The following is a 22,516-nucleotide window of genomic DNA, read 5'->3' on the forward strand; positions in this document are numbered from 1 at the left end:
CTATGAGATATTTTTACTCTGTTTCCAGATAGCCTATACAGATCCTTTGGGAATCTACATCGGTCAGTTCAGTCAAACGCCATGTGCCCTGGGTTTCGCCCAGAGAGCTTTCTTAAACTAAGATCAACAGACTGTCAGAGAGTAAAACCTATAACATTCCCATACAATGGGACCCTCCGCCGGACAGACCATCAATGTCTCAGCTTTGTCTTGTCACTGCAGGCTACGACCGCCACTCCAGCTGAGAGCAACGGCAATGACCTGACAGCCAATAAACACTTTCTCCAGTTTCCTCCGCCTCACACGTAGAGGCCAGTAAAAATCGACAATGCCAAGGTGACACATTAAGCCCCATAAAAATATTTGTAGGCTCTGGGTGCTTTTTTACGAGCATTTTGTTGAGTGTTTATGGGCCTGATCTGAGATACTACATCAAATACATGGTACACTAAATCAAACATGACTTTCGTCACCTTTCAGATAAAAGACACTGAGAAGGGTTGTAATCTGTTCGGTTCAAAAAGGACACAGGGTTATTAGTCAGTGCAGTACCACCTCAAGTAATCGAGAAAAAGAAATATGTCAAAAATCAGAATTTTGACCAAGACTGGGAAAAAGAAGAGAGGGGTGGGTTAAAAGGAGCACAGGCTGTTATGAAGGTTAGTGCTTGAGGTTAGCAACTATGACAGGCCTATTAGTTCTAACATCTCCACCTGCTGACACATCACTGCCTAGCAGCAATGAGTGAATTAAATTTAACATCACATCCAGCCGCCACACATCTCCTGTCCCCCTCAACCCAAACCAGAATCGCAAAAAGCACAGGTTCCAGCGGCGGCAGGCTGTTTCTTTCTCTCGTGTGCAATAAAAGCTGATTAGAGTTGAAACAGTTGACCGGTCCTACCCTCCTTCACAGCTGCTGGATTAGAGGCTGAAGCCCATCATCTGTGAAATGAAATTTCAGATGGTCGAACAGGGACAGCCTGGGGTGCAGACTGTATGTATGCAAGTGTTGGAGGGTAGAAAGGGGCACAGGACACAATATGCAAGGTCTCACATCACAGCTAAAAGGTGCATGTGAAGAAGATGATAAACATTTATCGGTCATGTGGTAACAGGACATACTCTTCGTTGAAAGGTATGAAGCCCCGTTGTTAGTAGCGATAGACATGGGTTCGAATCAATAGTGTCTCACAAAATATCACACAAATATGAAGATTCCTCAGTTTGCTGAGCATTAGGCAATGGAGACAGGAGTAGATTTACATTTAGAACAAAATTTTGAATCACTTAAAGTAAAAATAACTAGAAAAATTGGAATAGAAATGATTTTCACAGAAATTACAAGTAAATTTCAAACAATTACAAAGAAACGGCAAGTAACATTGAATAAACGCCTTTATTACTGAAACGCCTTGAGTGTTTCTAGGCTGTTTACAGAGTGCTGCATCAAAGCATATTAAATGCAAAGTTGACTGGAAGGAAGAATTTGGGTAGGAAAAGGTGCACAAGCAACAGGGATGACTGCAAGTTTGAGAATACTGTCAAGCAAAGCCGATTCAAACACTTGGGAGAGCTTTACAAGGAGTGGACTGAAGCTGGAGTCAGTGCATCAAGAGTCACCAGCTCAGACATCTTCAGGAAAAGGCTACCAAGCCACTTCTGAACCAGAAACAACGTCAGAAGCGTCTTACCTGGAGAAAAAGAACTGGACTGTTGCTCAGTGGTCCAAAGTACTCTTTTCAGATGAAAGTAAATTTTGCATTTAATTTGGAAATCAAGGTCCCAGAGTCTGGAGGAAGAGTGGAGAGGCACAGAATCCATGTTGCTTGAAGTCCAGTGTGAAGTTTCCACAGTCAGTGATGATTAGGGCTGCCATGTCATCTGCTGGTGTTGGTCCACTGTGTTTTCTGAAGTCCACAGTCAATGCAGCCATCTACCAGGAAATTTTAGAGCACTTCATGCTTCCTTCTGCTGACAAGCTTTATGGAGATGCTGATTTCATTTTCCAGCAGGACTTGGCACCTGCCCACACTGCCAAATGTACCAAAAGCTGGTTCAATGACCATGGTGCTACTGTGCTTGATTGGCCAGCAAACTCGTCTGATCTGAACCCCATTGAGAATCTATGGGGTATTGTCAAGAGGAAGATGAGAGACACCAGACCCAACAATGCAGATGACCTGAAGGCCGCTATCAAAGCAAACTGGGCTTCCATACCACCTCAGCAGTGCCACAAACTGATCAACTCCATGCCACACCGAATTGAGGCAGTAATTAAAGCAAAAGGAGCACCTACCAAGTATTGAGTACATATACAGTAAATGCACATACTTTCCAGAAGAATTCCAACAATTCACTAAAAATGTTTTTTTTTTTTATTGGTCTTATGAAGTATTCTAATTTGTTGAGATGTGAATTGGTGGGTTTTTGTTATGTGAGCCTAAATCATCCCAATTAAAAGAACCAAAGACTTAAACTACTTCAGTCTGTGTTCATTGAATTTATTTAATACACGAGTTTCACAATTTGAGTTGAATTACTGAAATAAATGAACTTTTCCATGACATTCTAATTTATTGAGATGCCCCTGTAAATGTCACACAAGAATACAGTAATTCTTTAATCTCAACATATTTCAAAGCTAAGGCTACAGCTTTACTAGATGCAAGAGTGCATAAACACGAATGGATGAGTTGCAGGGTTGCCAGGTCTGCATATCAAAAATCGATCAAACTATTCTAAATACAAAACTTAACCTATGACATCCCGTAAAATGCATTTTTGTGTGTGTGTGTCACTGTTATGCATTACACACAATTTAAGTTTGTGTTTATACAGTCTGTTTTCATTTATAATATCTTGACAGCTGGTGAACAAATTCCTTTGGTTGGGGTGGAAAACTTTTATTTTAGAACTACCTGAAAATAAACTATTTACAGATTACAATCTAAAATTAAAATGTCAAGATATCCCTAACAGGTTTTTAATAAAAGTGTCTGTAGATGACGTCATACTTTTTTAATAACTAGCAGCAATCCAGTAGAGACCAGTCAAACTGTTACCATGGAAATGAAAACAGCCAGACTCCCTACCAGTGCCCCTCCTTCACAAAAATCTATTTACAATGTCTCATCATCCAGTACAGTTTTATCATTGGTAGAATATGAATTGGATCGAATAAAATATTTCAATACAGGCATTTCTGTCAAATATAATTTAGACATTTAACCTGTGAAGGGAAAAAATAAATAAATAAAAATAACTCCTGTCAACAGTTTAAAAGTAGCCCATTTTCGTAGGAAAACAGCAAATTTGGCAACCCCGGTCAGGTGTTCAAAGCAGCTCTTAATATATTCTGCTATGTACCACCAAATAAAAAAACTAAATTTGTCTCTTGTTGATTAATATAATTTTTTATTTTCTCCTTTCAAGTAGCACCGAGTATCAAGGATTATATGCAGTTTGTGATAACAAAAAAAAAAAAAGCTAAATAATTATAGTTTTTACATTTTTAAAATCCTAAAGCAAAGGCTAAACATCTAATGTGGCAGTGTAAGGCATTTAGATAAGCAGACCCATATTTAAGAGTTTTTTCTTGTTTTTATTTCAGATTTTCATTTTTAAATACCCTTATACCTCCAAGAGATGCACAATCACTTTGTTATTCCCTTGTTTCCCTTGATTGTAAGTAAAACACTTCATCCATGATTAAACCAGCAATCTAACAATAATCCAAGTATCTTTGCAAAGAAAATGTTCCCTTCATGCTTTGTGGGCTAATGCATCACATCTCAAATAGATATACAAGTTCAATCTCAAAATGTCTGCATAATATTCTTCTCATTAAATCTGCAAGAATTCCGAGCACATTCTTGTAAACTGATTGCATAAGAACTGTAAGAATGTTATGATTGACAACACGTATAAAATCACAAGCTGGACTGCAAAGGTGTGTTAGGTAGTGGACAATGATAATGATAAAGTATAATGATATAACTAGATTCTGAGATGTTAAGAAGATTGAATTACTAAAAATAAAACAGTGCTGATTTTAAGAGAATTATTCAATATAGGTACATATTAGGAGATTAACGATATAAAAATAAGACATTCAGGTACAGCATATTGAATGCAATTTTCTAACTTTTTTCCCTTTACCCTATTTCTGAAAAGACACTTTAGAGAAATATGAGGCACAAGTTACAAAAAGTGCAACGGTTGCTTTTTTTTTTTTTATAAGGCTATGGTAAACTCCATAGCTGAGCAAAAATATCTCTTGGAAATGTTTGATTTCTTTCCACTGTTTTCCTCTCTGCGAACCTCAAAGGTCACTTCATTTTTTACATAATAAAGATATATTCAACGCACTTGTTGTCTTTAATAATGATTATATGAATGTAAACGTGAATATTTTGGTCCTGGGTATATTAGTTAGCTTTCACATCTTTCTGTACCTAGAAAAGGTTAGGGTTAGGAGGGTTAGGCTATAACCCTTTTATAGGCTGAGAGGGGGGAATGATTTATTTGGGCAGGTCAGTACAGGTCACTGAGGCCTGCTATTTTCCGGGCCTTCTGCATCAGGGCTCTCAGTTGGAACTGCTTCCTGGAGAGAAGGCGCACATGCTGCACACAAACACACACAACAGAATACTCAGAGTTAATATATATTCAAATGTGTTTTACAGCTTAGACAACGGTATAAAAAAAATGCACAGGGTACAGTTGAGACTAACCTTAAGAAAGACATCCAAGTCAATGACATCTCTGCGCAACGCTTCACCCAAGTAGAAGATTGTGTCTTCTATGGCGTTTTCTTCAGCGTAGAGGTTCAGAATCTGCTTATACAGAGGAGCGGTGGGCACAATCACATCATCAATATCATTGTTCTCAGACTGGTTCTCCATTTTTTCCAAAGCAGCAGTCAGATCATCATCTTTCTGCTTAAGGAGATCAATGTTTTTGTCCACATCAGCCTGCAATTCAATAGAAAGAACATTATTATTTTGTATATTATAAAATATTTAAAAACATAGTTTTCATGCCAATACCTTGTTAAAAGAAGGATTTACTAGAAAGTATACAGTCATGGCCAAAAATATCGGCACCCTTGCAATTCTGTCAGAAAATGCAACCCTTTTCTCAGAAAATTGTTGCAGTTGCTGTTGTTTTGGTACTCACATGTTGTTTTTTTGTTTGCATTGGAACAACACACACACACACACACAAAAAAAAACAACAACAAAAAAACAGAAGAAAAGTCTAATCTGATACAATTCCACACAGAACCCAAAAAATGCACTGGACAAAATTATTGGCACCCTTAACTTTATATTTGGTAGAATTCCCCCTTTGGAAAAAATAACTGAAATCAATTGCTTCCTGTAACCATGAATGAGTTTCTTACACCTCTCTACTGTAATTTTGGACCACTCTTCTTTTGCAAACTGCTCCAGGTTATTCAGATTTGAAGGATGCCTTCTCCTAACTGCTGTTTTGAGATCTCTCCACAGGTGTTCTATGGGATTCAGATCTGGACTCATTGCTGGCCATTTCAGAACTCTCCAGCGCTTTGTTCATTTCTGTGTTTCGGGTCATTGTCCTGCTGGAAGACCCATGACCTCTGGTGGAGACGCAGCTTTCTGACACTGGCCACTACGTTGTGCCCCAAAATTCTTTGCTAATCATCAGATTTCATGATACCGTTCACAGAGTCAAGGCATCCAGTGCCAGAAGCAGCAAAGCAACCCCAAAACATCTTTGAACCTCCACCATGTTTGACTGTAGGGACTGTGTTCTTTTCTTTGAAGACCTCATTTATTTTTCTGTAAACAGTGCCATGATGTACTTTACCAAAAAGCTCTACTTTTGTCTCATCTGTCCACAGTACGTTCTCCCAGAAGGATTGTGGTTTTGTCACATAAGTTTGGGCAAACTCCAGTCTTGCTTTTTTTATGCCTTTGTGTCAGCAGTGGTGTCCTCCTGGGTCTCGTACCATAGCATCCCTTTTTCATTTAGATGGCGACGGATAGTGCGAGCTGACACTGTCATATCCTGTGTCTGCAGGATTAACTTGTTTGGAAGTTAATTGGGGTTCTTTATCCACCATTCGTACAATCCTTTGTTGTAATTTTTCATTAATTTTGCTCTTCCGTCCACGTGAAGGGAGGTTAGCTACAGTGCCATGGGCTGTAAACCTTTTGATGATATTGCGCACAGTGGACACAGGAACATTAAGATCTCTGGAGATGGACTTGTAGCCTTGAGATTGTCCATGTTTTTCCACAGTTTTTTCTCTCAAATCCACAGACAACTCTTTACAATTCTTTCTTTTCTCCATGCTCAGTGTGACACACAACACAAAGGTTGAGTCAACTTTTCTCCATTTTAACTGATTGCAAGTGGGATTACTATATTTCCCACACCTGTTACTTGTGTATCAGATGTGTGTAAATACAAATTACAGGAGCATCACATAATTGAAAAGCAATTAGTTCTTACAATTTTGACAAGGTGCCAATCATTTTGTCCAGTCCATTTTTGAGTTCTGTGTGAAATTTTTATCAAGTTTGACTTTTCTTCTCTGTTTGTTGCAGTGCAAACAAAAACAATAAGCATGTGAAAACCAAAACATTTGCAATTGGAACAATTTTCTGAGAGAAGCATTGCAATTTCTGACAGAATTGCAAGGGTGCCGATATTTTTGGCCATGACTGTATATACACAGTAGAAGTAAAAGCATAAGTCACTATTAGCTCAAGTATCAATAAGGTAAAAAGGTACAATTCAAAATTTACAAAAAGTCTCATGTACCATCTCCAGGTCTAGTTTGGTCACCATCTCCTCCAGCTTCTGGTGGCCTCTCTTTAGGTCCTCCTCTGTCCTTTTCAGTGCATCCAGCTCTGCCTGTGCTCGATCCATCTCTTCTTTCATCCGCCTGCGCAACTTGTCACTGACTGCAGACACCAAAGATGCACGGATTGTGTCCTCACCAATGGTACCATCACGGGTGGGTCCTGAAACACAGCAAAAGACAAAAATGTTTGCAAGTGTATCAAAGTACAGTTTTTTGGATTTTTTTTTTTAATGTTTTTGAAAGAAGCCTCTAATGCTCATCAAGGCTGCATTTATTTGATCAAGAATACAGAAACAACAGTAATATTGCAAATATTTTTATATACTTTTTTAGTATTTATTTGCAAATTCTTAAGTAATTCTTCCTTTGATGGAATTCTTCCATTGTGAATTTTTAGCATTATTCCATTCTTCAGTGTCACACGATCCTTCTGGAATTATTCTAATATGCTGATTTGCTTCTAAAGAAATATTTATTTTTACAGTTGAAATCAGTTGTGCTGCTTAATATTTATCTGGTGATATATATATATACATATATATATATTATAATAATAGAAAGTTCAAAATAACAGCATTTATTTGAAATGTTGATCTTTTGTGTCATTATAAATGCATTTACTGCAACTTTTGATCAATTTAATACACCTTTGTTGAATAAACGTATCAATTTAATGACCCAAATCTTTTGAATAGTAGTGTACTTGACTTTGAGACTGATGCAAGTTTAGAAATGCATGATTTATTAGTGTCTTTCTGGATTTTGATTTCACTACTAATTTAACATGTAAGATGCTTGCTCACCCACTGTAGTGACAGAAGACACGGGGGTGTAGAGAGAGGAGCCTGAGGTAGCGGGGTATCCAGGGCCTACTGCAGGATAAGGGTAGCCCTGAAATCCACTGGCAGACAGAAAGAAAATATATTAAGTAAAATTTCATTGGCATTTACACAGCAAGGTTTAACCCAATGACATGTACCCAACAATTTGTCCCATCTCTTTATATACACTTTAGACACAAGAGCCTGTGTTTACATTAATCACGTGCCACAAGCCTGTTAGTGATCTAGCATAGTTAGAACTTTTATCAGTAGTAAACAAGTTGCTAATGTTGGAATTGACGGATTGGCACACTGAAAGCACTTACCCTGGATTGGCAGATTGACCTTGACCATAAGGCAACCCTGGTGTGCTTGGCATGTAAGAAGCTGGGAAAACATTGAAATATAGAATTACTGCTAATTCCCAAAGTGAAAATGCTCTTACAAATGCTACATAAATCATAAAATATGTTTTCTTTTAGATCAGACAAAAGTCAAACATAGGTCTACACTCACTGTTAGGTGGGCCTGCTGCTGGGAATGCTGGGTATGTTGCCTGAGAGGTGGCCCGTGAGAAAACAGGTGGTTCCTCACCAAACACTACAATCATCACCTGGATCAGTCCTAACAATTCAGACTGGGGCTAAAATAGACAAAAACAAACAAAAAGTAGGCGTATGTCCTCCTAAATTAAACATATAAAGATAAAAAAGGAAAAAAAAGACACTCACAGGTTTCCAATCATGCAGGTATGGGAGGTAAATCTTTCCATTGGCATCAACATGTTTCCCTGTTTTTATCATCATGGCACTTGTGGGTTTGACAAAACAGATGGGAGGGTTGTAGGGATATGTGTCTAGAAACCACAGGCAGATGGGAATGTTGTACACATTTCCTATAGAAGAGGAATATATTAAATAGGGAAAAGGGTCCAACATAAAGAAATGACTCATCTGCATTGCTAAATAGGTCTGAGGAGTGGAGAAACTCAAACGCTTCTTGAAAGCAGTGCTCTCTGTACCTCGGTAGCTTACTGGCACCGTTCCTGTAAGACTCAACAGCTCTTTGGTGGAGCCATCATTGAACACTGAAATAAAAACAAAACAAAATGAGTGCAGGGCAACACATAATACATACTTGTATATTTACTGTACAAATGGAACAACATTTACACAGCTTGTGGCAGAATTTATTCATAACACAAAAAATACTTAAAGTATGTTTAAAGCAATCATGTGGATTATTGTGATGCTTTTATCAGCTGTTTGGACTCTCATTCTGACAGCACCCATTCACAGCTGAGCATCCACTGCTGAGCAAATGATGTAATGCAAACCTACTCATCTACAGTCGTGGCCTATTGGATAGAAAGCTGAACTTGTAACCTGAAGGTCATGAGTTCGAGTCTCAGGTCCGGCAGGGATTGTAGGTGGGGGGAGTGAATAACCAACACTCTCTCCACCCTCAATACCACGACTGAGGGGAGACCCTTGAGCAAGGCACCGAATCCCCAACTGCTCCGCCACAGCATTGGCTGCCCACTGCTCCGGGTGTATGTTCACTACTGAGTGTACACTTGGATGGGTTAAATGCAGAGCACAAATTCCGAGTATGGGTCACCATACTTGGCCACACACCCCTTCCCTTCCCTACATGTTGGACGGCCTGAGAGTGAATGTATTATATTTAAGCATTTTTTTATCTTTGGGTGAATTATGCCACTAAGTGAAGCATGCATGTTTAAAAATAAATAAAATAAAATGAGTATTTAGTCATTTAGCAGACGTTTTTATCCAGAGTGAATCACAAATGAGGACAATAGGAGCTATAAAAAGAGCAATAATAAGTGTGGGGACAAATCCCGGTTAGTCTAATCCAGTACAGCCAGGAAAGCTAATTTTTGATGTTCCAGAGTCTTGCTCGGCTTCACAATTTTCTGTTTCTCCAGTATATCTATAAACCAGCCATAAGAAGGTGTAATATTCACAATACTTCAAAGCAATGCAATATATATTTATATATATTTTGTGAGGAAATATGAAATACTGTTCCCTCTTTGAAGTTTTACAAGCATCGTTAATTCATAATTTTATGGTAAAACATCATTGATCGTTTGCTCTGAAAGGTGGGGTTCTCTTTGACAGTACCCCTTCAGATTCTTTAAACATCAAGGTTTAATGAGACTTATGTAACAGTATCGCCTTTCTAAAGCATTTGACAAATTATTACTCTACAGCTACAACTTTAGGAAATATGCTGCATTTAATAATTCATGACTAATATCTCAATTTTCAGAAATTTTGCACTGAAATAGAAATCATTTTAACATGGCACGTAACAAATACACCGACTAAACATGTTTCTTTCTTTTTGCTTTTGCATCTAAAACAAGCTCATCACTTTTCTTATGTGCATCTCTAACACTTGACATATATTTGATGGACCCTGTCTAAATAAAGCTATATGAAAATATGCTAAATTAAACACATTACATCTCTCTAACATCTGAATGGCTCAACAATGTAATTACACTGTGGCACCAAAGCTACACAAAAAATGACAGATCATCAAACCATGAGGTATCTTCAAATTATTCCAACTTTTGACAGCCACAAAGTGTCCAAATAATTTTGCTTTTATGTTTAGCAATATAGTTATATTTATAAATGAAAACAAAACTATATTTTATTTTATATACAGCAGAATTTATCTTTAATTATTGTATCCCTATTGAAAATGAATGCCTTGTTTAAAATAAAACATTTGCAAGTTTGGCTGAAGTTTGGAGGCACAGTAAGTCTTACCATAGCTGTCCATCACAGGTTTAAGATCTTTATAGTGAGACGTCGCGTTTGTTATGTCGCGTGCTGTCAGATCCCTGTATTTATAAATCTGTGTACAGAGAAAAACATTACCCATATTACGACAAACACACTTTGTAAATAACTTCTCTGGTATGCAAGTGTTTAACATACCTTCGACAGCATTTTCCGGAGACTACTTTCGTTATTTGCTGTCATGCTTAAAAAGACTATGAATTAATGTACTACTTAAAACGACTGTATCGCGTTTATTAGTCAAATTATGTAGTTGTTGTTATGGACATACGATCATAAAGATCAAGTCCCTTCCGGTCAGATGAGCGATGACGCAGAACTGACGTGTACGCTCTGCTAGTCAGAAAAAAACAAAACAAAACAAAGTTCTGCTAGTCAGAATAAAATTTTTAAATTGTATAAATTCATCTTTTGGATATATGTGACTTCTTCTTAATATGCAAATGTAAAAAAGCTCAGGAAATAAAAACAAGCCTCTTTATTTGATATTCTTTCTTAACACAATAACTGTAGGCACAAATCTATAACATATTGTTAAAAGGAAATACATTGTCTTCACACACTATAGACACAAAATAAGAACAAGTTCTTAAAAAATACTCATATTTTTAAGTATTGATTGTTGCAAAAACCAATATGATTATTTAATAACCTACCAGAATAACCGACACAGCTTTTGGAATTTTATTTTGTGGGAACGCTACTTAACGCTGTGTTCTATCTTTTTATTTTTTCCCTCCATAAAAAAGAAAACATAAAAATTATTTAGCAGCAGCAGTGGCGTACGACAAGTTCAAAACAGAATACAGATAGGTCAGGTGTCTGTAGATTATTTTACATAATGTTAATCAGAGTGTTACGGAAAATGGCCATTAAGCAACATTATTAATGTAAAATAATATTCAGTAAGTGGCAGCAATCACGGCACGCCACCTGATCAACCCACATTATTCTGTGACACCATAAATCCATCAAAAAGATCTGGATGCCCACAGCATTCTGACAGAAACCCTTGAAGGTCATATCCATAGCTACTGACATGTGATTTAAAGGGAGAATCATATCCGCCCATGTATGTCCTTGAGAACAATCAATAGACTGTCAGGGAATAAAAAAAACACTGCAATCCTTACAGAGAAAAATCATCAAATTTCAACCAGAAAGAGAAGACTCTCCCTGCTAGGAGTTCACCAGATTCACATAAATTAACTATCTTTGCTGAGATTTAAAATCTGTTCTTTGCAAAGAGACATGAGCTACTTTTAAGCAATCGAGAAAGAGAAAGTCCAGACTGTTGCTCTTCCTTGATATTACAAGGCCATACGTTGCCTATGAATAAATATAGTGCACATAAATTAAGGTTCCCTCATATGATAATTTACAGTAAGGGTATACAAACAATCTGGTGTATTTTTTTTTTTTCATTTGAATTTAAATCTAAATCAATCTTCACTCCCTAATGACACAATCATGGAAAATTTACTTCAGAAAGGCATAAAGGAGAAATGCAGTTGAAGATTAGACAATATGATATATGTGATATGTGATAAAAGGTTCAAGCTTATGCCCTGAACATGGGTACACCACAGTGTTTGGCAAGAATATCAACAAGGCTTTTCAGTCCAAGCTTTTAAGTTTATAGTAGTTTTGCATTCATTTTCCAACAAGTATTCTTTGATTATTCTTTGAAGAGATCTTCATTAATCTGTCGTCTTCAGCCAACGCAATTATCAGCAATGCATTTGTCTAATATTGTAAATAAAAAGCATCACATCTGAATATCAAGCCACAATTCATAGACCCTGAGGGCCATTCAAAACCAGAAGCAAATAAAGAATAAAGTCCTCATCTTTAAAATTTCGTCCTAAACCTTGTGCAAATCAAAGACTTATTGGAGATGTACCCTCTAATCGCAATCTATTGCACCATAACCTGTGATAAAAAACTGCATATGACTAAAAGTCCTCTATGCAAGAGAACGCCATGATTTATGTACATTTTATTAGGTTAGACTTGCTCTAAGCAAATGACAATACAAATCTTTCTCACATCCAGACATATGCTAATATAACTGATGTAGTATTTCTCCTCTCCATCTCGTAAAGTGTTTTTCTAACATCCACATCTGACAAAGCAATATGAGAGGTTATTTTCTGAGCTATTACTTCCAGTTAAGAGTAGATAGTTTGTTTAATGTAAATATATTTAAGTGTGACAGCTTCATCCAGTCGTAGCAACTCCAGTGTTGAGACCGTTAAAATGAGGTACAACTTATTTCATCTCCAGTGAAGGAGCAAGACGGGAACATCCCTAAGAAGACTGCAGGGCTGCCAGATTAAAGATTTCCCTTTAACACAGTCTGCTCTAAACGTCCAGCATCTGTGTAGGTGTAGCAGTGTTTGTGGTCTGGAAGGCTGCGCCGCTCTAAAAGCCACGTCATGCACATTCACTGCAAAGAGAAGAGAGAACTGAGTACACATGAGCAGCGGTACACAATCCAGGAATACTTGTATGTTTAATTTTTTTGTGAATCATATGAATATATACTAGAATACTTGTATGTTTAATTTATTGAGAATCATATTGTCACAGATCAGCCAGGCTCATTCACCTCCCAATCACAACGCACTCCTTCACCTGAGTATTAATTGCACACACCTGCACTTCATCAGACTCACTCCCTTCCAGTGTATACTCCGTTACCAGCCTCCTCTATTTCCCTGGTCTGGAGAACAATCCGATGTCCCATCCATCGACTACTGGTTCAGAGAGAGCAAGAGAATCTGGGACGCCACTCACTATCATCTACAGCGGGCAGTGCGCAGGCGTAAGATGACAGCAGACCTTCGACGATCCGAAGCTCCCACTTACCAACCTGGACAGAAGCTCTGGCTGTCAACAAGGTACATCCGTATGCGTCTGCCCTGCAAGAAGTTAAGTCCCAGATATGTTGGCCCCTTCACCATCACCAAACAGATCAACCCGGTCACCTACCAGTTGCTCACACCAGCTTATTGTCCGATCTCGTTTCCTTTTGGAGTGGACTGATGCTACTACAGCTACTAACCTGTGTACTTACCTTGATCTCCTACTTACCTCCCTGTCTCATCTCCAGCGTGTTCTTCACAGCTCTACTCCATCGTCTGTGTCTCCAAGGATCTCCACGAGTGTGTCTCCCCTGTCCAGGATTGTGAGGTGTGTGCTCCGTCTCCTCTATCCATGAGTTCCTGTGAAAGCAAAGGATATTCCATTATCACCCTCATCGTACTACTATACCTGTTCATTGAACTTGTTACTCACCTCCATCAGCAAACCGCTGACTCCACCGATTGCAATAAAACTGTCCGCCCGATCCATTTCAGAAACTCGTAGATAATCTTCAGCGAGTTCTCCGCAACCCCACAACAATTCCGGTAACTCCTGTCACTAACAGCACCGACACCACCTCTTCTTCACCGTATGTGATTGCTAGTCCCATGGCCAAACCGGCGTCCCCTTCTCTGGTGTGGCGGAGGAGTGCAATGGATTTCTCCTACAATGCTCACTCGCTCTAGAAATGCAGCCGCATCTCTATGCCACCGACAGAGCCAAGATAGCTTTCATCATTTCCCTGCTTACAGGACGAATGCTCCAGTGGGCTGAGATCATCTGGGCCCAATCCGGTACTGTGAAACGATCTGCTAACAGTTTTATTGAACATTTCAGAAGTTTTTGGCCGGCCGGTGATTCATCTGTTGGAGAGCAATTGTATAATCTTCATCAAGAATCTGTCTATAACTGACTATGCTCTCCAATTCAGAACCCTTGCAGTGGCTGGAATGAGCGCTCGCTCCTTACCACCTATCGGCAGGGACTGGAACCAAGAGTGCGGCTGCAGCTCTCTGCTTACGATGACTCCCACGGCTTGGAGAGATTCATCCAACTCTCCATCAGGTGTGCCAACTGTATGCAGTCTTGCTTCTTGGAATCCCAAAATTCTCCCAGCTCTGCACTCCTTCGCCACCCAGCGACTCTCAGCACTCCAGAACCAGGCCACGAACCCATGCAAGTTGACCTAACCCGTCTTTTTTCCACTGAGCGGCAGAGGCGGCTGACCTAAGGCCTGTGCTTGTACTGCGGTGCTGGCGGGCATGTAATCTCCACATGCCCAATTCGTCCTCCTCGACCGATGGTGAGTGTTAAAGTCCGGGTCAGCCGGGAATTTCATCTCCGGAAGCCTCTGCCACCAACTCAATCTCCCGATCACAGCGACCAAGACCACCTACCAAGTCCAGGCGATAACAGCAAAACCCCTCAGTCGTAGACATCAAATACAGTGCAGGTCCCATTCACCTTCAAGTTGGTCAGTTGCATGAGGACTCTATCCATCTCCTGGTTCTGGAGGGATCCACTGCTGAGATCATTCTTGGGTGCCCTTGGTTCGTGCAACATGACCCCGTCATCTCATGGAGTACTGGTGAGGTTCTGAAGTGGGGCAACCAATGCTTTCCTGACTGTTTCTCTCATCTTCCCAGACCATCGACACGTTCCCCTCTGATGCTGACCATCAACTCGACCTCCATCGAGAGCACAAAGGAGAAACAGTCAGTTGATATTCCAGCTTGCTACGCCCCCTTCAGCGACGTGTTCTGCCCGAAGAGAGCCTCCCAGCTACCTCCGCACCGGCCATGGGACTGCGCCATAGATCTGTTACCGGGTGAGTCAGTGCCCCGTGGAAGAATTTACCCACTCTCACTTCCTGAACCGAAGGCCATGGAGGAGTATATTGAAGAGGCTCTTCAACGTTCCCTGCTGCTTCAAGCTTTTTCTTCGTGGCCAAGAAGGACGGAGGCTTGCGGTCTTTATCGATTACCGGGCACTCAATAAGATCACCGTCAAATTCCGTTATCCTCTTCCTCTCGTCCCAGCGGCACTCGACCATCTCCGCGGAGCCACCGTTTTTGAGGGGGATGAGTGGAAGACTCATCCGATGTCCCATCCATCGACTACTGGTTCCGAGAGAGCAAGAGAATCTGGGACGCCACTCACCATCATCTACAGCGGGCAGTGCGCAGGCGTAAGATGACAGCAGACCTTCGACGATCCGAAGCTCCCACTTACCAACCTGGACAGAAGGTCTGGCTGTCAACAAGGGACATCCGTATGCGTCTCCCCTGCAAGAAGTTAAGTCCCAGATACGTTGGCCCCTTCACCATCACCAAACAGATCAACCCGGTCACCTACCAGTTGCAACTCCCCTCCTCAGTACAGAATTAATCTTTCTTTCCACGTTTCTTTACTCAAGCCTTACCACTCTCCTGTTTCTCCCTCCACAGAGCCTGGCCCGACAGAGGAACCCCCTCTTCCTTTGATTCTGGAGGACGGTACCATCTACAAGTTCAAGGAGATCTTGGACTCCCGGCGCCGTGGTGGTCAGCTGGAATACTTAGTGGATTGGGAAGGACATGGCCCGGAAGAACGGTCTTGGGTTCCAAAGAAGACATCCTGGACCCAACACTTCTGGAGGAATTCCATTCAACCCATCCTGACTGACCTGCCCCCCGAGGAAGAGGTAGACCACCACGACGTCTGGGTCCTCTGCCCTCAGGAGCGGGCCGTGGAGGAGGGGGTACTGTCACAGATCAGCCAGGCTCATTCACCTCCCAATCACAACGCACTCCTTCACCTGAGTATTAATTGCGCACACCTGCACTTCATCAGCCTGCACATAAAAGCACACACCTCACACCAGCTCATTGTCCGATCTTGTTTCCTTTCGAAGTGGACTGATGCTACTACAGCTACTAACCTGCGTACTTACCTTGATCTCCTACTTACCCCCTGTCTCATCTCCAGCGTGTTCTTCACAGCTCTACTCCATCGTCTGTGTCTCCAAGGATCTCCACGAGTGTGTCTCCCCTGTCCAGGATTGTGAGGTGTGTGTGCACCGTCTCCCCTATCCATGAGTTCCTGTGAAAGCAAAGGATATTCCATTATCACCCTCATCGTACTACTATACCTGTTCATTGAACTTGTTACTCACCTCCATCAGCAAACCGCTGACTCCACCGATTGCAATAAAACTCACCTGTTGTATTCTAACCATCTGTCTGAGTCTGCTTCTCTAACACATATGAATATATACTAGGTTTAGCAGCATACAGAATATAAATGTTTACCAGGATCATGACACCACACAGCGGCAGTTCATACAGCCTTGGCCATTGTCATCTGGCGGGTTCAGTTTCCTCAGCTTATGCTGCCTGATTTCACGGACAAGAGTGTAAAAGGCATCTTCCACTCCCTAAAAAGAAACATACACACACACACAAATTAGGGCTTTTCTTCTTACATTCTGCCTGTTAGTGATCCCGAGCTATACATGCTGCTACACTCCAGAACCATTTTCGGGCTCCCCAAAGAACCTTTCAGCAAACCTTAAAAGAACCATTTTGTCTAAGCATGAAGAACATTTTAGTACTCTGAATAACTTTTTTCCGCTATGAAAAACCTTTTGTGCAATGGAAAAGTTTCATTTATGTTAAAAAGGTTCTTCATGGAAGCACAGATGCCAATAAAGAACCTTTATTTTTAAATTACGGCAGCTTGACACTTGACAGAATTTTATAATAAAATGTTATATAGTAAAATATACTTGGTCAAAATGTTTCTAACCTGTCTTGTCTTGGCTGAGGTTTCAATGTAGGGAATACCGTAGCTGCGGGCGAGTTCCTGGGCTTGTCTTGTGTCCACAGTGCGTGCTGGTAAGTCACATTTATTACCCACAAGCACCATGGGCACATCATCGGAGTCTTTAACCCTCTTGATCTGTTCCCTTTTAAAAGCAATGAAAACAAATAAAGATTTAGAATAATACTGTATATAAAAAAAATTTAAATAAGCAACAAATTTCATTTAACCTGTACTGATGAATGTCCTCAAAAGACTTGGTATTGTTGATGGCAAAGACACAGAGAAAGCCCTCTCCAGTCCTCATGTACTGGTCTCTCATTGCACTGTACTCTTCCTGACCTGCAGTATCCAGGATATCCAACAGACAAGTCTCTCCATCAATCACCACCTGTTTCCTATATGAGTCCTGTGAGAAAGAGCAATGCATTAATATCCAATGTTTCTAAATTCTCCTACTGCTCAATTATTATTGTAATATACAGTGAAATGTATTGTTACTGAAAGGAAAGTGGAAACTGGCCTGTTCGACCAAAGTGGAGGGAATGTTTTATGCTCAGATGACATTTTGATGTTTCATATTCATATAATATTATATTTTTAAATTAGGTAACTCTATTCTGAATTGAGGTTAAATAAATAAATAAGAGACAAAGGCAAATGACTGAAAATACCATACCATTGACTTTACCTCAATTGTTGGGTCGTATTCATCAACAAAGTGGTTCTGAATGAGCTGGATGGTCAGAGCGCTCTTGCCCACACCACCTGCACCAACCACCACTAACTTATATTCCGTCATTCTCACTGCTGCTGTGTCAGAAGCTAAGGGGAAACAAGGAACAAGGAAATTTGAGAAAGCAAAGAATTTGGGAAATTTTGGATGAATCATTACTTGAAAGTCTGTTTAAGAGCTGATGAGGAAATAAAACTCAAAGTGAAAACAGTAAAAAACAGAAGCCAGTCAAAATCTATATATAAAGTATACCAGAGTTTCCTGGAGTGAAGTGCTCATCCTGCCACCAGTATCTAATACAGATGATATTACACTTGTGTCGTGTGACGTAACATTAGATAAAAAGAAAAGCTATTTTAGGTTGCCAGGGGAAACTTATACAGGACTTTTTCTGACAGTGATCTATTTGTGTTATTAGTTAAAATGCTTGGTGCAGTGCCAGAAGAATCTATTTCACTCACAACTTGTGTAAATTCATTCCTTCCAAACTTTTTCTGACAACCTACTTAATAAAATATGGATCCTATAACATTTAACAGTTGACCATATATGGTCTGCTTGAATTTCTTTCTTTTTTTTCTTGATATCTTCTTACATATGGAGCTGATAACATATACTATTTAATTAATCAAATATAAAGTACAAAAAGGTTATTAAACAACTCTGTTATTTGCTAAGATGATCAAAAGGAAGTATGGGTCATCTGAATCACAGTGCACTATTTAAAATATATATATATATATATATATATATATAAATCAAGCCATCCGGTTCAGCTGTGCTACAGTATCAAGTATTCCATTTGAAAATCTATTTTTAGCTCTTCCACCTGTCATGTAGCCTTACCTGTGAAAACGATTTTCTTTTCTTTTTTCTGGAAGTTTGTAGAACTTTTATATTATTTTTGGATCACGGTAAAGCATCTAGTCAGGCTTTGAATTCCATTTTTTTTTTTTGCCCATAATATTAGTGATCATACTGTACTAGGGGTACCACCCTTTAAAGACTTTCACAACACACAATAACAAAGCACACACACCCATACTTATATATATATACATATACATACGAGTATAGAAAATTATAGAGTACAAAAACTAGTCAACCGTCTCTGGCTCTGTTGGTTTAAATGAACTCATTCCTCCTGCATCGACCATTATTTCCATGCAGAACAGCGCTGTATGTATATGAGTATTTGATAGTTGCACAGCTCGCTACAATGTAACAAACTAGAGATGAATGGAATTCAGGCGCGCTCACTGATTAGACGCGTTTGTTTCGTTTTTCATGCTCACTGGGAGTAGTTCTTCAGTTTCGAGATGCTGATCAAATGATTTATGTCCTGACGCCAACAAAATGTTCCGTCCAGCGTCTGCAAGGAACATTATGTTGCTGCTGTTATTCCTGCGCGATACACAGCATAGAAAGATAGCGGCTGGACTACTTACAAAACACACGGCGCTGTTCGCTCGTCTCGACGACACTCAACACAAGTCAATAATATGTCGACATCCTTCCCGCTGTTCCCCTCAAAGCTCTGCTGCTCTTCACTCTTTCCGTCATTAGACAGCGCGTCTTCTTCTTCTCCCGCGGTACAGATTCACTGAAGCAGATGCGATCAACACAAACACTGAACAACGGGCTGCCGGTGTACGTCGACTGATAGGCGAGCAGTGTGTGTGTGTGTGTGTGTGTGTGTGTGTAGGGGGAAGAAGAAGAAGAGGGTGCTTAGCACACGCCCAAACCCTGTGTGTCTCAATACACACCACCACCACACACACATTCTCTCAGCCTTACTTGCAATACAGGTGGGCTGTCTTAGGCTATGTTGCAAAACACAAAAACAACATCTGCTTCTTTCGTTCAAACAAGTAGTTTAAAAACACTGGCAATTAGAAGGAAATTTCAGATTATAAAACACATTCAATGAGTCAACTTTGAAAAAATAAATAAGTAAATGAATAAATACTGTAATTCCTTTGACCCCCCCCCCCCCCATTATTCCACAACAATGCTCTTATTAAAAAAAGCAACACTGAAATTAGAGGGAATTTTTAGATGATAAATACATGAAAACACTCGATGATGAGCCTAAAACATTAATCGTAGTTACTTTTTTTTATTAATTTCTTTCTTAAAAAATTTTAAATTACTGACAATTACAATGAATTTTCAGATGATAAAGCACTGTTTTTTTTTTCAAAATCTTTTATTATTATTATTATTACTACTACTACTACTACTACTACAGAAAAATGTCCATATTAACAAGTTTGGTTTTCTTTTTTCTTTATTTTTTAAGTTTCTTATGTAGATTAATTTCTCTCTCTCTCTCTCTCTCTCTCTCTCTCTCTCACACACACACACACACACTCGTTTCAAGAAAATACCTACAAGATGTCCTAGAAGAAAAAAAAATCCACAGTTGAGTGAGAATATTTGATAAGTGATATAAATGTGTCATTACTGTATGTCTCAAGGATGGTGATTTCTTCTCTTTTCATACTTAAAATACAAATTTATCATGGTTGAGTCACTGAGTGATTTATTATTTCAAACTACTAATATATAATACAAAATATACATTTTTGAAATAATACATTCAAAAATTAGAGGTCCACTGGGGTAATTCTCCGAATGGTCCACATGGTGGCAATCTTTCATCTCAGTAGCCTTAAGGCTCACACTTCCAGTCCCTTTTTAACCTCTAGACATCTACTTTAATTATGGGACTGCAGTCATAAAAACAGAGAAAAATCATACCGCCGTCACTCCCACGCCAGTAATCCTAGCGCTTCTTGTCTCCTCCTGCTGAAAGGCAGCCAGAGTCACATGGCCTTTTGTATGACGACCAGTGTGCTTTTCATTGGCTGATTTGCTTGAAAAAGCATCCGTCGTCAAGACAACCAAGAGCCGCAGTCCCACTTCACTTGTCTGGTGAGGCCTAGACAAAGTCACACAGATCCTTTTTTTACCTTCTGCTTATTGTTTCACTCTTTCTTCTCCTGTGCATCTCAAGAGTCTATAAGAGGTAAGTCAATAGAAGAGACAGTGTGCTGTTTAAACATAGATGTATATTTGCTTGAAGTGAAAGCTTCTTGTAGTAAAAGCTACAGACAGGATCACACATGATGGGGTCCTGAAAGAAAATGCATTATTTTACATGTTGCATCAGGTAAGTTTTTTCTTCTTCTTTGCTTGTGGTTGATAAGCTAAACAAAGTATGCCATCAAAGAAAATAAATGGACGAGTTTACCTGAATAATGGTGGCTGAGTTGCCAGTTCTTTATCTTTTGGGAGGATTGGTTTGTTAAAAGCATTGTGCTTTGAGCTATTCGTCTCCTCATTTGTTTCATCCCGGCGTTCATCACTTTCAGACTTTATTTGTGTCATGTCTAACAAGTGCAAGATGTCCCATTGTAGATAACGGTGGCTGTAGCTTCAGGAGGGATCTGAGCCTGTTCCCCTCTCTGTCATGTAAATTAGAGCAAACATGGAGTCATCAAGGTGGCCATGTTGATAATGAAAGCATAAAATAAAGACAAATGTGTCTCTGCAGGCCTTCTCTATCACCTGTGCAACAAGTTGGTGTAATATCTTTAAATTACGAAAAGCAGAAAGTTTGCTTGTGTTGCATATGAAGAAAAAGACCAAGAGCCCATGCAGTTCTGGAATAGAATTGGTCGAAGCTTAAGTGAGTAACTACATACAGTGGTGTGAAAAAGTATTGGCCCCCGTCCTGATTTATTTATTTTTTTGCATGTTTGTCATACTTTAATGTTTCAGATCATCAAACAAATTTAAATATTAATCAAAGATAACACAAGTAAACACAACATGCAGTTTTTGAATGATGTTTTTTATTATGAAGGGAAAACAAAATCCAAACCCATATGCCCCTGTGTGAAAAAGTGCTTGCCCCCTAAACCTAATAACTGGTTGGGCCACCCTTAGCAGCAACAACTGCAATCAAGCGTTTGTGATAACTTGCAATGAGTCTGTTACAGCGCTGCGGAGGAATTTTGGCAAAATTGTTGTAATTCAAACATTGGAGGGTTTTCGAGCATGAACCGCCTTTTTAAGGTCATGCCACAGCATCTCAATAGGATTAAGGTCAGGACTTTGACTAGGCCACTCCAAAGTCTTCATTTTGTTTTTCTTCAGCCATTCAGAGGTGGATTTGCTGGTGTGTTTTGGATCATTGTCCTGCTGCAGAACCCAAGTTCGCTTCAGCTTGAGGTCACAAACAGATGGCCGGACATTGTCCTTCAGGATTTGAAACATTAAAGTGTGACAAACATGCAAAAAAATGAAAAATCAGGAAGGGGGCCAACATTTTTATTTTTCACACCACTGTATATTCTATTCAGTTCTTCAGTGCTTTTACCATTGTTTAGGGAGTTTCGGTTTACATTGAGGGTAGCTGGCCTTTCATGTGTTATTGTAGTAGTTTAATGGGTCACGTAGCACAACAAGTGTTTAAACCATTTCTAGCATAAATAACATTACTATTATCCATACTTGAATTAGAGATTTGGGGTTTTACCTTTTTTTATTAGCATCACTTGTGTTGCAGACATGAATGGAATTGTTTGAC

General features: G+C 39.6%; 2 protein-coding genes across 4 annotated transcripts; both read right to left on the minus strand.

The window, feature by feature from the left end:
* Positions 1–3,402: 3,402 nt before the first annotated feature.
* Positions 3,403–10,835, minus strand: LOC306881930 (tumor susceptibility gene 101 protein-like). 2 transcript variants are annotated; one of them, XM_079436302.1, is made up of 10 exons: positions 10,653–10,835; positions 10,482–10,569; positions 8,699–8,764; positions 8,409–8,572; positions 8,194–8,320; positions 8,004–8,064; positions 7,660–7,757; positions 6,814–7,016; positions 4,737–4,976; positions 3,403–4,626 (listed from the first exon to the last, which is right to left on the minus strand). In XM_079436302.1, the coding sequence occupies exons 1-10, from the start codon at positions 10,695–10,697 to the stop codon at positions 4,537–4,539; spliced, it is 1,182 nt and encodes a 393-aa protein (XP_079292428.1). In that variant the 5' UTR covers positions 10,698–10,835; the 3' UTR covers positions 3,403–4,536. The 2 variants fall into 2 exon arrangements, with proteins under 2 accessions (XP_079292428.1, XP_079292427.1); XM_079436301.1 differs by having other exon boundaries at positions 10,470–10,569; positions 10,653–10,798.
* Positions 10,836–10,978: 143 nt separating this feature from the next.
* Positions 10,979–19,686, minus strand: LOC306872151 (GTPase HRas). 2 transcript variants are annotated; one of them, XM_079420579.1, is made up of 6 exons: positions 19,368–19,686; positions 17,875–18,008; positions 17,414–17,592; positions 17,169–17,328; positions 16,673–16,797; positions 10,979–12,963 (listed from the first exon to the last, which is right to left on the minus strand). In XM_079420579.1, exons 2-5 carry the CDS (start codon positions 17,983–17,985, stop codon positions 16,678–16,680), a joined length of 570 nt encoding a protein of 189 aa, XP_079276705.1. In that variant the 5' UTR covers positions 17,986–18,008; positions 19,368–19,686; the 3' UTR covers positions 10,979–12,963; positions 16,673–16,677. The 2 variants fall into 2 exon arrangements, with proteins under 2 accessions (XP_079276705.1, XP_079276706.1); XM_079420580.1 differs by lacking the exon at positions 10,979–12,963 and adding an exon at positions 16,337–16,463 and having other exon boundaries at positions 19,368–19,483.
* Positions 19,687–22,516: the final 2,830 nt, after the last annotated feature.

Source organism: Barbus barbus (genome assembly GCF_936440315.1).
Source record: "Barbus barbus genome assembly, chromosome: 1".
Classification (NCBI taxonomy): Eukaryota; Metazoa; Chordata; class Actinopteri; order Cypriniformes; family Cyprinidae; genus Barbus; species Barbus barbus.